Source organism: Oryctolagus cuniculus, chromosome 6, assembly GCF_964237555.1.
Source record: "Oryctolagus cuniculus chromosome 6, mOryCun1.1, whole genome shotgun sequence".
NCBI classification, from domain to species: Eukaryota; Metazoa; Chordata; class Mammalia; order Lagomorpha; family Leporidae; genus Oryctolagus; species Oryctolagus cuniculus.
In genome coordinates this window covers 62,906,995-62,925,178 of record NC_091437.1, presented here as the reverse complement: position 1 = coordinate 62,925,178, position 18,184 = coordinate 62,906,995, and the positions used below count along the sequence as shown (strand labels likewise).

The window sequence follows — 18,184 nt, the reverse complement described above, 5'->3', positions numbered from 1 at the left end:
CAAGTGTGCTCCTAATTGTTAGGCCAAACACCTGTCCTGCAGTTAGGGAACTGAAAAGTTCAGCCAATAGCTTTATATCTATGAAAGAAGCCTCTCAGTCAAGGCACTTTCTCAGAAGTCTGCCAAAGGCAGTAGTATCTGCTTTTTCTGCGTTCTCTTCTGTATATGTATTTGTTTAATGAATTGACATTTGCACAAACTTTGCCATTAATGAATGAAAATAATCTTTCCCATATGTAATCCCTATGCTTACATTTCTTAAAAGGTATCCTGAAGCCAGATGTCAAAACCATTGTGATAGAATTTGTAGTAAAAAGGATCTTTGTTATCTTCCCTTTGGAATATCTATGTTATAGCTTTCTTGTGCTCAGAGAGACTTCTTTCATGGATTACAGTGTTTTTGCTCAGTGTTTTCATTGAAAACTGTTCTCTATATTTTCCCCTTCTAAAATAAAAGCTTAATAATTGCTTTTTTGAAATTATTTTGACTTACCAATTAAAACTTATATATACAAAGTACATTGTACACATTATTTGTTTAATTCTCACATAATCTGTGAGGCAAGTTGTTAATTTTAAGATGAGGAGAGAGATGTGATTTAACCAAGATTACAAAGTAGGTAATTTAGTTCTGATTTAAATACCAGCTCTCTGGCTTAACAAGGTATGCTCCCCCTCCCCTCTTTTTTTAGCTAAAGCTTACTGACTTACATAAAATGTTTTATTCTTGTTTGTAATTTTTGAATGATATTGAATAGTTAATATTTTTTTAAAAAGAAACCAGCAAGTCTATGACTATATATTTAGAATGTTATGTATTTCTTTGCAGTCTTCTCAAGGGCTGTTTGTTGAAGAAACTTCTGAAGAAGGAAACTCTGTACCTGCTTCACAGAGGTGAGATTATATATTATCGTGAGTCTGAATTCTCTGCTGATTGTGCCAGCATAAAGAACATGAATCACATAAGTGAAACTGTGCTTGGACAGCTTGCCCAGGAGCTTTTAGCTCTTTTATATGCACGAGCTAGGAGAAACCATTATTAGCTCCAGTGTCTGAAATATGCATTTCACAGAAGCCTAGACTGTTAGGGCCCGATCTTAGAGGTTTTATTGTCTAGTTCAACCATCTTGGCATAAATTCCATTTATATTGTTTCCGAAAAGTGATCATATCTTGCTATCCTTTTTTTTTTTTTTAAAGATTTATTTATTTAAAAAGCAGAGTTACAGAGAGACAGAGGCAGAGAGAGAGAGAGAGAGTTCTTCCATCCACTGGTTCACTCCCCAGAGGGCTGCAATAGCCAGAGCTGTAATGATCCAGAGCCAGGAGCTTCCTCCGGGTCTCTGATATGGATGCAGGGGCCCAAGGACTTGGGCCATCTTCTGCTTTCCCAGGCCATAGCAGAGAGCTGAAGCAGCCAGGACTCGTACTGTCACCCATATGGGATGCCGGCACTTCAGGTGGCAGCTTTACCCACTAGGGCACAGCGCTGGCCCCCTGCTACTCTTTTTAGGATTTGTTTGTCTATTTGAAAGGCAGAGCAACAGAGAGAGAAGGAGAGACAGAAATCTTTCTTTTGCTGGCTTACTCTCCAAATGGCCATAACAGTCAGGTCTGAGCAGATTGAAGCCAGGAGCCAGGAACTCACCATAGTTTCCTACATGGGTGGCAGGGGCCCAAGTTCTTAGACCCTCATCCATTGCCTTCCTAGGCGCATTAGCAGGAAACGATTGGAAGCAGAGTAGCCAGGACTATAATGGGCACTCTGATTATGGGATGCCAGAATTACAAGTGGCAGCTTAACCTGTTAGGATACACTTGCCAGCCACCCGCACTTCTGTTAACTATACTGTATCAGTTAGAAGGCTCTAGATTGATTTCTTTATGTTGCTTCTTCCTATTTCCTTTCTCTCTTTATTCCCTCTGCTTATGCTTATTTTATTTGCAATTTCAAACCTTTTACATCTTTTAAGTCTACCCTTAATACTTACATCTTCTTGGAAGAATTCATATTATTCAGATCATATAAAACCTGTGTCATTCTAGTTCTGTCCTGTGCCACTTTGTATATCATCTTTCCAATAAATGATTGTTTGCATTAATTCCTCCATTATTATTATTGATTGGTGGGATCACCTTCTAAGTCTTCTTGCACTAATAATAGGTAGTGGTTTGGTTATAAACTATACTATTAACTGGATCAGGCTTCCAATCACTTTTCTCCTTTGTCTAAAAGATGAATTTGGGGGATTTCGTAAGTGCTTGATTTTGTATTGAGTGTCTGTCATCTCTTACGGAAGTTGAAGCCCAGTTGTATTCTGCTATAATTTAGGTGATGTTCTCAGATTTTTGGTTGATAAAACTAGGTATTTCTTCATGGGCTGAATATAGAATGGCTTTGATTTAATTATCCTGCTGTTAAGACAGTTTTGGAAGTGGTTTTAACTGGAGTAGGCCTTCTACTCCCTGTAGTCCTTTCTGCTTTATTGTGGTGAGCCTTGTGCAGAACAGATGTAGGTTTTAATAAATGATTATACGCTTTGTCACCAGGAGAGAGTTGGAATCGCAGGCAATGTGGTTTGATTTCAAATTGATTAGCCTATTTTATAAATGTCAACAAATTGTTTTGTGATGGACCCTTTGAATAGAGCCTTGGTGTTCCATGCAGAGTAAACTCTGTCTGATTTGGGTTTATAACAAATGCTATGAGATGTTTTATTTAGAGAGAGAAATCACTTGTGGTTTTCTGCAGGATTTAGTTATTTATCATGAGGCAGTAGTGACTGTTCTCTGTGGTTTTTGGTTGATGTTAGGATTCGTGTTTTTAGGTGTCTTGCATACTTGATCAAACTAATCATAAAGCTCTGTTGAAGTATGAGGGGCCTAGCCCAGTTGGCTTGGATCTCTCAGCAGTGTGTTCACATGTCAGGAAGAGATTGCATTCCATAAGCAGGCAGGGAAAACCAAGCGGTTAGATGAGGGAAGCCATTCATAATTAAGTTTTTCTCAGAAGAAATATTCAACTTAGGTTGGCAGATTTTTTGCTATAGGGCAGTTTGGGATTGTATTTTATTTTTGTTGCTTAGAGAGCCACGACTTGAGATAAAGAGGAAATTTAACCGCAAGGTAAGGGAAAAGCTAGTGTGTTATCAGGAAAATCTCCATGACTTCTCTGTTTACAGAAACTTCAGCCTTCAGAAGGCTGAGATGAAGAATATAAAACATCTCTGACATCATTGTATTGGAGTGGAATTTTATGTTCTGTGATATCCTCAGAGTGTTCTTACCCTTCACCCTTCCTTTGTGAAGGTGCCAAAGGGGGCTTCTTTTCATTAAGTAATTTCATTGGAACTGAAGTTGTATTTTTGGCCTGGAGTTTTCACTATCAATTCCTTGCTTCCTTTTTGTGCTTTTGTGGTATTGGACAGCAGGAATCAGGTTACCTGTGGCTTTCTGAATGAGTCACCATTGCTTTCGGCCCCATGTTCTGATTTATTTTTCTGGGAATTCACTGGGGGTTTGGTTCTTTTTCAGCATTGCTGCTTTGACCAGTAAGAGAAGCTCAGTTCTTATGCCTGAGAATTCTGCAGAAGAAATCACTGTTTGTCCTGGTAAGCACCGCTGGTTATTTTATTGAATTTCTGATACTTAGCCCCTCTACTTTTTCATTCTTACTAATTTTGCTGATTATTCAAACTCACTCTTGGGAGGCTTGTGTGTAATTGACACATGTATATATCTCCACACACATATATATACATAAATATACACAGAGATTTGTTTTTATTGGACATTGGCTCAAATTCTCAACCTTTTCTTAGTAGTAATTTGGTTCTGAAATTAATGTGACTCCTCTATCTGCTTGTTTGTTTACTGACCTCATCAGATATCAGCAAAGCATCAAGAACAACACTTATTGTAATATATATTCAGACCCAGAAGGGCTTTGTTCTGATTTATGTGTCCTCAGGTTGTCTTGTCATTAAGAAGATTTTTCTGAGAACTTTTTTCCTCCAATTATTTTTTTTTTAAAGATTTATTTATTTATCCAAAAGAGTTACACAGAGAGAGAAGGAGAGGCAGAGAGAGAGTGAGGTCCTCTATCCGCTGGTTCACTCCCCAATTGGCTGTAACAGCCTGAGCTGGGCCGATCAGGAGCCAGGAGCTTCCTCCAGGCGTCCCATGTGGGTGCAGGGGCCCAAGTACTTGGGCCATCTTCCACTGCTTTCCCATGCCACAGCAGAGAGCCAGATTGGAAGTGGAACAGCCGGGCCTCAGACCAGCACCCACATGGGATGCCAGCACTGCAGGCAGCAGCTTTACCTGCTATACCACAGCGCCAGCTCCTCCAGTTAGTTTTAATATTACCATTCATTGAGTTCTTACTGCATATGGTGTCTAGAATTTTGGGGACAGTTCTGTCATTGACTTATTTTTAATTAAAAAATTTTATTTTGTTTTGGGTAGGGGAGAAACAACCATCTGCTGGTTCATTCTTCAAATGCTGCAATAGCTGGGGCTGTGTCACACTGAAGCTGGAAGCTGGGAATGCAGTCTAGATACTTCCATGTGGGTTGCTGCAACCTAGCCTCTTGAGTCCTGCTAATGCAGACCCTGCTGTCTCCCAGGGTCTGCATTAGCAGGAAACTAGTGTCTGGAATAGAGCTGAGAATTGAACATGGTGGGATGCAGGTGTCTCAAATGGGTGGCATAATAACTACTATGCCAAATGCCTGACCCAAGACTTATTTTTAATTTTAGACAAGATACTTTAAGTGCTTTAGTTTGTGTTTTGTTAGTTGTACTTTGCTTTAAGCATAAGAGATGCTCATTCAAAGTTGCACATGGATGGATTTAGATTTAAAAGATAATTTTTGGTTTGAAGATTTATTTACTTGAGTCAGAGTTACACACAGAAGGAGAGGCAGAGAGAGAAAGAGGTCTTCCATCTGCTGGTTCACTCCCCATGGGCCACAACGGCCAGAGCTGTGCTGATCTGAAGCCAGGAGCCTCTTCTGGGTCTCCCACGCAGGTGCAGGGGCCCAAGGACTGGGGCCATCCTCCACTGCTTTCCCAGGCTATAGCAGAGAGCTGGATCGGAAGTGGAGCAGCCGGGGCTAGAACCAGTGCACATAAGGGATGTCAGCACTGCAGGCAGCAGCCTTACCCTATATGCCACAGCACCGGCCCCAAAATAATTTTGAAGGAACTAAGATAACCACTTAGATTATCCAAGGGAACTTTTACGTTGAATGATTGTATAATACAAAGGATTTGTGACAGGAACCACTACTTTTTAAAGATTTTGTTTTTAGCTTGTATTTCCTTTTTTGGGCTTCTTTAAAAAATTGAGTCCATTTTATTTGTCAGTAGCATTATCCATATGAGGGAGTTCAGACTAGTGTTCAAACTCTGTGGATAGTAAATGTTGAACAAGTGTTACTGTAAGTCTTACTTGGTTTTACCCTTGGGTCTCCTATAGCTTGCCAGGGAAAGAGATATTTATAGCTTTTTTTTTTTTACTAGAAATTTATTTATTCATTTGAAAGAATTAGAGAGAGGTAGATACAGAGAGAAAGATCTTTCAGTCTGCTGGTTCACTCCCTAAATGGCTGCAAGGACCAGGGCTGAGCCGGGCCAAACCCAGAGCTTATTCTGGGTCTCCCACGTGGGTGCAGGGGCCCAAGCACTTGGATCATCCTCCGCTGCTTTCGTAGGCACATTAGCTGGTAGCTGGATCAGAAGTGGAGCAGCCAGGACTCGAACTGGCGCCCATATGGGATGCCGGCATCACAGGTAACCACAATGCCAGCCCCACTTGGATTTTTTTTTTTAAGATTTATTTTATTTATTTGAAAGAGTTACACAGAGAGAGGTGGAGACAGAGAGAGAGGTCTTCCAACCACTGGTTCACTCCCCAGATGGCTACAATGGCCAGAGCTGCGCCGATCTAAAGCCAGGAGCTTCTTCTGGGTCTCCCATGTGGGTGTAGGGGCCCAAGGACTTGGGCCATCTTCTACTGCTTTCCCAGGCCACATCAGAGAGCTGGATCGGAAGAGGAGCAGCCGGGACTAGAACCAGCACCCATATGGGATGTCAGTGCTTCAGGCCAGGGCTTTAAACCCACTGCGCCACAGCGCCAGCCCCTAGATGTTTTAAAATTTGGTTCCTTTCAGTTTGTTTTCCATAGGAACTCAAACTTACTTTACATATGTTCTAAGAAAGCCTTACATATATTTTTAACATTTGAAGTCTATCATAAATATATTTATTTACATTTAAAAATTTTTATTTATTTGAAAGAGTTATAGAGAGAGGAAGGGAGATCACTCCCCAAATGACACAACAGCCAGGACTGAACCAGGCCAAAGCCAGGAGCCTGACACTCCATCCAGATCTCCCCCATGGTTATAGGGTCTGAGCACTTGGACTATCATTCGCTGCTGTCCCAAGCACATTAGCTGGGAGATGGATCAGAAGTGCAGCAGCCAGGACTCAAACCAGCACCCATATGCAATGCTGACATTGCATGCAGTGGCTTAACCCGCTGTGCCACATTGCCAGCCCTGATATTTATTTACTTTAGAAGTTTACTTTGGTTTTTAATTTAAGTGGTTCCTTAATTCATTGGAAATGTTTTACAATTGAATTACTGCCTAATGATACCCACTACCAAGTGCTCTGTTTTAACAGGAGCACTCAAGAATGCTCTGCTATCTTGTGAAAGGAAAGCTTTCTTGCTCTCTCTATGGGACTGCTGACTTAACTCTATCTTTCTGGGAAGTCACTCTGTCAGTCTTCTGTTTAGGATGATGGCATGTGACGTCATCATGGGTTCTCCCAAGAGAAACCTGCAAATACAGTGATTTTGAAAGCCCTCATTAATAAGGGAAAAGCAAGCCCTTCATAACTAGTTAGATAGCTTTTATGGTCATGACTTGCTGTCATTTGCCTGCTGATTAAGTCCAACTGTTTCCTGACATAAACCACTTCTAAATGAGATTGCAAGAGATTTCCATAACTTTAATGTTTCTTTTCCTGAGAAACTATAGCTACTTCTCCATGAAGCCAAACTCCTGGAATTTCTTTTTAATATATAATTAAGAGCTATGTATCTAAATTGTTGGAGTAAATTTGTTCTGAATGAGTAAAGCACAGATTGAGTCTAGTAGTGTGTGTTACCTTTTCCTTTTGTTTAATATTTCTTATATTTTCAGTGATCTGAGATTAAAAATTACACTTTTTAGTGTTACTCATTTTGTTGAAGAAGCAGGATTTTACAGACTTTGCCCACACTATGCATGCTACTAGAATTGCTTATTTCTGAGGAGCTAATATCTTTTTAATTTGCCTTTATAGTTGGACACTGAGCTATTTACAGAAAGTTTAACTGAAGATTTTTTTTTTTTATTTGAAAGTCAGAGTTACACAGAGAGAGGAGAGGCAGAAAGATATATATAGAGAGATCTTCCATCCACTGGTTCACTCCCCAATTGGCTGCCTTGGCTGGAGCTGCGCTGATCTGAAGCCAGGAGCCAGGAGCTTCTTCCAGGTCTCCCATATAGGTGAACAGGCCCAAACACTTGGGTCATCTTCTACTGTTTTTCCAGGCCATAAGCAGAGAGTTGGATTAGAAGTAGAGCAGCCAGTACTTGAATCAGCGCCCATATGGGATGCCGGCGCCACAGGTGGAGACTTAGCCTACTACGCCAGCCCCTATAAAATAAAATTTTTTTTTTTTAAATTTTGCAGGCAGAGTTAGACAGTGAGAGAGAGACAGAGAGAAAAGTCTTCTTTCCGTTGGTTCACCCCCAAAATGGCTGCTACGGCTGGGGCGCTGCGCCGATCCAAAGCCAGGAGCCAGGTGCTTCCTCCTGGTCTCCCATGCGGGTGCAGGGGCCCAAGCACTTGGGCCATCCTCCACTGCCTTCCTGGGCCACAGCAGAGAGCTGGACTGGAAGAGGAGCGGCTGGGACTAGAACCTGGCGCCCATATGGGATGCCGGCACCGCAGGCGGAGGATTAACCAAGTAAGCCATGGTGTTGGCCCCTATAAAATAAATCTTTTTTTTTTTTTTTTTTTTTTTGACAGGCAGAGTGGAAAGTGAGAGAGAGACAGAGAGAAAGGTCTTCCTTTGCCGTTGGTTTACCCTCCAATGGCCACCGTGGCCGGCGCGCTGCGGCCAGCGCACCACGCTGATCCGGTGGCAGGAGCCAGGAGCCAGGTGCTTTTCCTGGTCTCCCATGGGGTGCAGGGCCCAAGCACCTGGGCCATCCTCCACTGCACTCCCTGGCCACAGCAGAGAGCTGGCCTGGAAGAGGGGCAACCGGGACAGAATCCGGCGCCCCAACCGGGACTAGAACCCGGTGTGCCGGCGCTGCTAGGTGGAGGATTAGCCTAGTGAGCCACGGCGCCGGCCAAAATAAATCTTAAAAAGAGGGCAAGAGAGTTCTTTGGGATCCTTGTGTTTTGTTTTTGTTTTCAAGATTTCTTTATTTACTTGAGAGACAGAGTTATAGACAGAGGGAGAAACAGAGAGAGGGGGATCATCCATCCACTAGTTTACTCCCCAAATGGCCACAACAACTAGGGCTGGGCCGATCTGAAGCTAGGAGCTTCCTCTGTGTCCCCAACTCAAGTTCAGGGGCCCAAGCACTTGGGCCGTCTTCCATTGCCTTCCCAAGCGCATTAACAGGGATCTGGATCAGAAGTGGAGCAGCCAGGACCTGAACTGGCACCCATATAGGATGTCAGCACTGCAGGTGGCAGCTTAACCTTTTATACCAAGTGCTGGCTCCCCTCTCTGTGTTTTATTAAAAAAATAACAACAACAGCAATGACTAAATTAGAGGTAGGTGTTTGGCATAGTGGTTAAGTTGCTGCCTGAGATGTCCACATCTCATATTGGAATGCCTGATTCTAGTCCCAACTTCTGTTCTTCCGATACAGCTTCATGCTAATGTATACCCTGGGAAGCAGCAGGTGATGGCTCAAGTGCTTGGGTCCCTACCACACATACAGGAGACCTTGATTAAACACCAGTGTCCTGGCATTGGCCTCGCCCAGCCATGGCTGTTGGGCATTTGGGGAGTGAACCAGCAGATGGATGATCACAGTCTCTGTAGTTTTGTTTGTTTTTTGGGGAGTCTCTCTCTCTGCCTCTCTTTCAAATAAGATGAAAATAAATAATTAAAATTTTGGAAAGAATACGTTAAAGAAATCATATCTTTGTCTAGAATATATATTTTATTTTGGTCCCAATTTCTGTTTTTTTTCCCCTGTTTTCTGTAGTTATCCCTTTCATCTTAGCACTAACATTGGCATATTTTTGTTTTCTGTCAAAATTAATATACTTTAGAACTATAGTGGAAATAAGCCAAATGGGTCAACTGGTGAGTGGGTAAACAAATCATGATATATCTTAACAATGGAATACTGCTCAGCAATAAAAAGGATCGAACTACTGATATATGTAGCAATGTGGGTGAGCTTCAGACTTACACTAAGTAAGGGAAGCTGGACACAAAAGACTGCATACTGTGTGATTCTATTTATATGACATTCTAGAAAAGGCACAACTATAGGTAGAGTAGATTGATTATTGAATGCAAAGGGGTACAAGAGAACTTTTAGGGTGCTGGAAATGTTTTGTATCTTGATTGGGTGGTGATTACATGGTATAAATGGTACCATGTATAAAATGGTATACATTTGTCAAAACTTACCACACTGTATTTTGAAAATTGGTGAATTCTGTTGTGTGTACATTATTCTTGAGTGAAGCTTTAAGAAGAAACAAACTAAATCTCTATTGCCACTGTAGCATTATCATACTCTAATTTTGAGGAAAAAAAGTGGATGCTTGTTTTTTTAACTATGAAAACACAAAATGAGAATTAATGAAATTTTGATTAAGAATTTCTTAAATTACAGAGACACAACTGAGTTCCCCTGAAATTTTTGACCTTGAAAAAGAAGTCTCTCCAAGTAGCAGAGACATTCCAGATGAAATAAGAATAATAATGGCGGATAAGAAGGTGAATATTCTCCTCTATAATTTTCCTCAGTTGTTTCTTTCTGCTAGTAGACCTTCTGAAACAATGTTGATTTTGGTTGAGAAGATTTAATGTACAAGGTTTTAGTTTTTGGGATATCTATCTCAAGTTGAGAATCTATTAGTTAAGATTGGGTCAGCACTATTCCTAATAATAGCAGTTACTATTTCTTAAGTGCTTTTCTATAAATTAGTATTTCTATTATAAATGAGGAAATGGAGGCTTAGGATATTTGAATAATTTTTTAAAAGATTTATATTTTTGAAAGGTAGGATGACAGAGAGAAAGAGAAAGAGAGGGAGACCTTCCATCTACTGGTTCCCTCCCCAAATGACCACAACAGCCAGGTCTGGGCCAGGCTGAAGCCAGGAACCAGGAACTTCATTCTTTTTTTTTTTTTTTTTTTTTATTTTTATTTTTTTTATTTTTTTGACAGGCAGAGTGGACAGTGAGAGAGAGAGACAGAGAGAAAGGTCTTCCTTTGCCGTTGGTTCACCCTCCAATGGCCGCCGCGGCCGGCGTGCTGTGGCCGGCGCACCGCGCTGATCCGATGGCAGGAGCCAGGAGCCAGGTGCTTTTCCTGGTCTCCCATGGGGTGCAGGGCCCAAGCACCTGGGCCATCCTCCACTGCACTCCCTGGCCACAGCAGAGGGCTGGCCTGGAAGAGGGGCAACCGGGACAGAATCCGGCACCCCGACCGGGACTAGAACCCGGTGTGCCGGCGCCGCTAGGCGGAGGATTAGCCTAGTGAGCCGCGGCGCCGGCCCAGGAACTTCATTCTAATCTCCCACATAGGTGGCAAGTACTTAAGCCCAAGTACTTGAACCCTCCTCAGATGTCTTCCCAGGCACATTAGTAGGAAGCTAGATTGGAAGTAGAGCATCTGGGACTTGAACTGGTACTCTGATATAAAATGCTGGCATTGTAGGTAGCACCTTAACCCACTGCACCACAATACTGGTCACCAGATATTTAAATTTGCTCTATTTGTTAGTAATGGTAGAACTAGAATTTGAACACAGATTTGTTTCCGAAGTTCTAGGGCATCTTTCATTTTGTAATGATATGTAATAGATGAGCAATCTTAGGGGAAAAATATTTTATATCATGACAGAAACATAAGTTTTAGCCCTAATATTTAGGGGAACACAGAAGAGAAATGCTTTTCTGAATTTCAGTTCTTCATATGTAAAATAGAGATAGAAATAATTGTTGTTATTAAGATTGAATTAATTGAACATGTAGCAGAGAAAGTAGTAGTAGTGTGTGTGTGTGGAAACAAGTTATTGTTTTACTGCTTTGTGATGTATTGTGGCTGTTAAATGATATTACTGTTACATTACAGCTTGCTAATAACAGAATTACTTGACAGTATTGAGATATTTAGAATACCCAAGTCAGAACTGCAGAACTGTAGTCTCTCTCTCTCTGTTTGTTTTTTTTTTTTTTTTTTTTTTTTAAGATTTGTTTTATTTATTTGAAAGACGGAGTTGCAGAGAGAGGTAGAGCCAGAGAGAGACAGAGGTCTTCCATCTGCTGGTTTACTCTCCAAATGACTGCAATGGCCTGAGCTGAGCTGAGCTGAGCTGAAGCCAGGAGCCAGGAGCTTCTTCTGGGTCTCCCACTTGGGTGCAGGAGCCCCAGGACTTGGGCCATCTTCTACTGCTTTCTCAGACCATAGCAGAGAGCTGGATAGGAAGTGGAGCAGTCGGGACTCAAACAGGCACCCATATGGCCGGTTCAAATGCCACAGTGCCATCTCCTGTAGTTTCTCTTGATCTGATTTCCCTCAGCAGTGAGGTTTCCTTGGAAATAATGTTTTCTGAATATCTTGCTTGAGAATTACCCATGGTTGGAGTCTCAAATATTCAGCTTTCAGAGGAGTTTACTAAAGGTATTCAGAGTGAAATACTAGTTCAATTAGTGCATGTTTAGAAACTTTTTTTTAATTTATTTGAAAGACAGAGTTACAGAGAGGCAGAGGGAGGGAGGGAGGGAGAGAGAGAAAGAGGGAGAGAGAGAGAGAGAGAGATTCTATTCATTAGTTTAAACCCCAAATGGCTGCTAGAACCAGACATGGGCCAATCTGAAGCCTGGAGCCTGGAGCTTCCTCCAGGTCTCCCACATGGATGCAGGGCCCCACAAATACTTGGGCCATCTTCTACTGTTTTCCCAGGCCTTAACAGAGAACTGGATCGAAAGTGGAGTAGCCAATTAGAGCATTTTAAAAAATGATTTATTTGAAAGGCAAAGTGATAGAGATCTTCAATCTGTTGGCTTACTCCTCAAGTGACCATAACTGCTAGGACTGGGCCAAGGCGGAGCCTGTAACAACTCTATTTGAGTCTCCCATGTAGGTACAGGGCCCCTCAAATACTTGGGCCATCTTCTGCGGCTTTTCCAGGCACATTAACAGGGTGCTGAATCAGAAGTAGAGCAGCCACAACTTGAACCAGCACTTCAGTATGCGATGCCAGTATCCCAGGCAGCAGCTTAATTTGCTGTGCTACAACACTGACCTCTAATTAGTAAGTTTTTAAGTCAGCTGTCTTATTATGATTCTGTGGTGGGCCAGTGCTATGGCATGGCTGGTTAAGATTGCAGCACCAGGCCGGCGCTGCGGCTCAATAGGCTAATCCTCCGCCTTGCGGCGCTGGCACACCGGGTTCTAGTCCCAGTCCGGGCACCGGATTCTGTCCCGGTTGCCCCTCTTCCAGGCCAGCTCTCTGCTGTGGCCCGGGTGTGCAGTGGAGGATGGCCAAAATGCTTGGTCTCTCCATGGGAGACCAGGATAAGCACCTGGCTCCTTGCTTCGGATTAGCGCGGTGCACCGGCTGCAGCGCGCTGGCCGCGGTGGCCATTGGAGGGTGAACCAACGGCAAAGGAAGACCTTGCTCTCTCTCTCTCTCTCTCTCACTGTCCACTCTGCCAGTAAAAAAAAAAAAAAAAGACTGCAGCGCCAGATGCCATATGGGTGTCGGTTTGAGTCCTGGCTGCTCCACTTTTGATCCAGCTCCCTGCTAATATGCCTTGGAATGCATAGAAGGTGGCACAAGCACTTGGAGCCCTATGTTGGAGACCCAGATGACGTTCTTGGCTCCTGGCTTCAGCCTGGCCCAGCCATGGCCATTGTGGCAATTTGGGGAGTGAACTAGCAGACAGAAGATTTCTCTCTCTTGTTCTGCCTCTCTCTCTGGAACTTCACCTTTCAAATCAATAAATAAATATTGTTTAAAAAAAAATATTCTATAGTAAAGGAGAAAATATCTAAAGAGACCAAGATTCCGTGTCCAAGTATCTCTTTTGCGAAATAGCTGTGTAACATTTTAAAAGAAGTAGAAGCAACTCTGCAAAGACCAAAGTCCCGAGTGCTGTCTCACTTATATTTTTCACTCTTGAGGTTTCTCCATAGGTAGTTAATCTTAAAGAGACCTTTTAAATGGTGCTAAGAAAAATATTTTAATACAAAAATGTTGTGAAACCTGAGTTACCTCAAAATATGGTTGGAAATGGTCTCATATCCAAACTAAGACAGTAAGAGACTACTCCCTTTAATGGTTGAAGGCTAATAGTTGAAGGTACATTCTTTGCATTTCTTAGAGCCTGTGATGAATACAAAGGAATAGTATAGTGCTGGGTGTGAACACCCAGTGCTGAGTGAGTTTTAGAATGCTAAATAGGCGGACACCTCAGCTCAATAGGCTAATCCTCCGCCTTGCGGGGCGCCAGCACACCGGGCTCTAGTCCCGGTCTGGTCCAGGCACCGGATTCTGTCCCTTGTTGCCCCTCTTCCAGGTCAGCTCTCTGCTATGACCCGGGAATGCAGTGGAGGATGGCCCAAGTGCTTGGGCTCTGCACCCCATGGGAAACCAGGAGAAGCACCTGGCTCCTGCCTTCAGATCAGCGCAGTGCGCCGGCCGCGGCGAGGCAGCCTTGGCGGCCATTGGAGGGTGAATCAACGGCAAAGGAAGACCTTGCTTTCTGTCTCTCTCTCTCTCTCTCACTGTCCACTCCGCCTGTCAAAAAAAAAAAAAAAAAAAAAAAAAAAAGAATGCTAAATAACTACTCAGTCACCACTAACTTTCAGTAATTCAAGGTTCCTTGCAAATTTTACGGTGTGCCCTCCATTCTGCCATATGTCCCCCACCGCACTCAAATAGCTTTGTCTCAAAAATGCTTAAGATTTTGAACATAGAATCCTTTGTAAGAAGCTCAGTGGCTAAGTTTGGAATAACGAGCACCTAGAATTTCCAGGCCCATTTAACTGTCCTTACCTCCTAGAGCAGAATGATAGAACCAGATAATCTCCTGATGTATGGCACCATCAGCTTCTAGAAATAAAGTAGAAGGGAAGATTCTTGCTTTAGCCACAACACAGTAGGGTAGAATTACTGAAGGTTTTGATGCCAGACAGGTCTGCGTTATCCACTTACCAACTTTGCAATCAGCAGGGTACTTTGCCTTTCCAGGCCTCAATTTCCCCTTCTGTAATGCTGGAGTGAGTTATGCAGCTATCCAGTCAGGGTGTTTTGAGAGATGCATATGGAAATGCTTGCCACAGCCTAGCATAGTATGAGAACTCAACCACTATTAGTTCTTTTCTCCTCTTTCTATTTTTCCCTTTTAGAATATGTCTTTTTAGTAAAAGGCAGATAGATGTGTTGCAAAAACAGGACATTTTTGGCAGGTATAGAAATTATTTCACTGGATGTTTAGATGGCCTGTTTTCCAATTCTTCTAGGTCATACTTGAGCAGTAGATGTTAGGAATGGCTTAAACTTAGAGATCAAGTTACGACAAAACAAAAAATGCCAGTGGATCAGAAACAAAATTATTTTTATTTATTGCAGTTTTGGTCCTGTTTAATTCTTGACCCAGAAGAGGGTTTATTTTTTCCCCCTAGTAGTAAGATGTAGTGACAACCTCGGATGCTCTTTGCTCTTAAATGGAAGCTCTAGCTGTGCAGGACATGCTGTCCTTTAAAGCACGTGTTAGGTGGTAGTGCTGCAGTGCTCACACGTACTGTTGAATTAATCACTGCAGAGTTCTTGGCTCTGACTAACCTGTGCAGATAAAATAAACTGCCTCTGAGAGACTGGTAACTACAGGAGAAATGGTGACTATAAAGCACTGAGAGGAGTAAGAGAGTTTTGAGAGTGGTTTCAGCAGAATTCATTATCTTAACTAATGACTTCTCCAGTGTTTAGGTTTTATTTTCCTCCTTCAATCAAAAAAAAAAATCACAAAATATAGGAGGTGTTATATGTTGCTAATCTAAGTACAGACTTACTAAGTTTCAGTTAGTTTTTCAGCTCTTTTTTATGTTTTTAAAGATTAGATTTTGAAAGGCACAGAGAGGGAGAGGGATCTCCACTGGTGTGTCTGGTTCACTCGCTGGTGCATGCAACAACTGGGACTGGTCCAAGGCAAAGCTGGGAGCTGGGAATTCAGTCCCAGTTTCTGTGGGGGTGGCAGGGACCCAACTACTTGGGCCATCATCTGCTGTCTTCCAGGGAATGCATTAACAAGAAGCTGGAATTGGCAGCAGAGCCAGGACTTGAACCCAGAAATTCTGAAAAGGGATTCTGGCATCTCAAGTGGTGGCTTGACCATTTTGCCCAGTGCCTACTCCAGACCTATTTTTTTTTTTTTTTTAAGATTTATTTATTTATTTGAAAGAGTTACAGAGAGGCAGAGAGAGAGAGAGGGAGAGAGGTCTTCCATCTGCTGGTTCACTCCCCAATTGGCCGCAATGGCCGGAGCTGCGCTGATCCGAAGCCAGGATTCAGGAGCTTCTTCTGGGTCTCCCATGTGGGTGCAGGGGCCCAAGGACTTGGGCCATCTTCTACTGCTTTCCCAGGCCATAGCAGAGAGCTGGATTAGAAGTGGAGCAGCCAGGACTCGAACTGGCACCCATATGGGATGCCGGTGCTGCGGGTGGTGGCTTTACCTGCTATCCACAGCACCGGTTCCTAGACTCGTGTTCTTAAATCCTTTTGTGCTGCTTTTGGCTTAGAGCTGTTTTGGCTTTTAACTTCCTTTGTCTTAAAGTTGCAATGATCACAGTTCTTTTGTGAGATTAAAAAACTATCTTTAAAATCAAAATATGAAACACAACAGACAATGATGCAGTGAGGACTGTGCCTTGTAGTGTAGAGATCAGTGCCCTCAAGTTTCCAAGTAGTCCTGAGTTTGAATTTTAGCTCTGTCACTTATTTGTTCTGATTTGTGCATGTTACTTTACTGTTTGGTAACACTTATATGTAAAAAGGGCACAGATCTTCATCTGTGAATTTGACTAACTATGGATTGAGGAAAGGGTTAGGCCTGTGGTTGTATTTGTACTAAACATGTACAGACCATTTTTCTTGCTATTCTCTGAACAATACAATTACTATTTATATAATGTATATATAATAGTAGGTGTAATAAGTAATCTAGAGATGATTTAAGAGTATTTAAGAGGATGTATCTAGGTTATATGCAAATATGACTCTGTTTTATGCAAGAGACTTGACCATTTATAGATGTTGTTATCTGTCATAGGGGGTCCTGGAACTAATAACCTTCAAGTACTGAGAGGCAACTTAAATGAAGTATAGGGTGGAATCTCTTGCAGTTCTTTAGGAGGAAATATATTTTACAAATTAAGACTGTTAAATAGCCATCTGTCCTGTTCTTTAGGTTGGTAACAGGGAAGATACTGAGAAGGAAATACCTGCTTCTACCACCTCATCCAGTAGCCAGGTATTATGTCCACTGTGTGACCAAGGCTTCCCACCAACAAAGATTGAGCTCCATGCCATGTACTGCAATGGTCTGGTGAGGCAAGATACAGGTAAAGACTCATCAGAACAGCCAAACTCTTTCATTTGTGTGGTGGTTTTGTACAATATTATGCAGGGGAAACATACAGCTCTTCTTTAAAATTGTTACTCTCTAGTTAATTTTCTAGTATTTCATGTTCATTATAGCTTTTGGCAGATACACTGTCTTTTTTTTTTTTTTTTTTTTTTTTTGACAGGCAAAGTTAGACAGAGAGAGACAGAGAGAAAAGTCTTCCTTTTTCCATTGGTTCACCCCCCAAATGGCTGCCATGGCTGGCGCATTGCGCCGATCCGAAGCCAGGAGCCAGGTGCTTCCTCCTGGTCTCCCACGCGGGTGCAGGGCCCAAGGACCTGGGCCATCCTCCACTGCCTTCCTGGACCACAGCAGAAAGCTGGACTGGAAGAGCAGCAGCCGGGACAGAATCCGGTGCCCCAACCAGGACTAGAACCTGGAGTGCCAGCACTGCAAGCGGAGAATTAGCCTAGTGAGCCACGGCGCCGGCCAAGATACACTGTCTTATTACACATATTTCAGTAGAAGAGGAAGGGAAAAATCTAATCTTTTAATTTTTTTAATTTATTTCTTTTCTTTTTTTATTTTATTTTATTTTTTTGACAGGCAGTTAGACAGTGAGAGAGAGAGAGAGACAGAGAGAAAGGTCCTCCTTCCCTCGGTTCACTCCCCAAATGGCCGCTAAGGCCGGCACACTGCGCCAACCCGAAACAAGGAGCCAGGGCCCCCCCCCCCCCCCGATGTTTGATGCGGGTGCAGGGGCCCAAGCACCTGAGCCATCCTCCTCTGCCCTCCCGGGCCACAGCAGAGAGCTGGGCTGGAAGAGGAACAGCCGGGACCAGAACCCGGTGCCCACATGGGATGCCAGCGCCGCAGGCGGAGGATTAACCAAGTGAGCCATGGCACCAGCCCCCATTGTACTCTTCTATATACAGCAGAAGTTGAGGATCTGAATTTGGTCATCAGCTCCTTTTAAAAAAATTTGTTTATGGGGGCTGGCGCTGTGGCACAGCAGGTTAACGCCCTGGCCTGAAGCATCGGCATCTCATATGGATGCCGGTTCGAGACCCGGCTGTGCCACTTCAGATCCAGCTCTCTGCTATGGCCTGGGAAAGCAGTGGAGGATGGCCCAAGTCCTTGGACCCCTGTACCCATGTGGGAGACCCAGAAGGAGCTCCTGGCTTCGGATTGGCACAGCTCTGGCCGTTGTAGCCAATTGAGGAGTGAACCATCATTGGATGGAAGACCTCTCTCTCTTTCTCTCTACCTCTCTGTGTAACTCTGACTTTC

At 43.0% G+C, this 18,184-nt stretch overlaps 1 protein-coding gene across 5 annotated transcripts in view; it reads left to right on the top strand.

Annotated features, from left to right (window-relative positions):
• UIMC1 (ubiquitin interaction motif containing 1) overlaps window positions 1–18,184 on the top strand; it is a 107,583-nt gene that overhangs the window by 51,058 nt on the left and 38,341 nt on the right. For all 5 annotated transcript variants that reach the window (XM_051844464.2, XM_070076435.1, XM_051844463.2 and 2 more), the window contains 4 exons: window positions 830–894; window positions 3,534–3,610; window positions 9,933–10,036; window positions 16,739–16,892. In XM_051844464.2, the coding sequence (XP_051700424.2) occupies window positions 830–894; window positions 3,534–3,610; window positions 9,933–10,036; window positions 16,739–16,892 (400 nt within the window). The remainder of the gene's footprint in view (window positions 1–829; window positions 895–3,533; window positions 3,611–9,932; window positions 10,037–16,738; window positions 16,893–18,184) is intronic.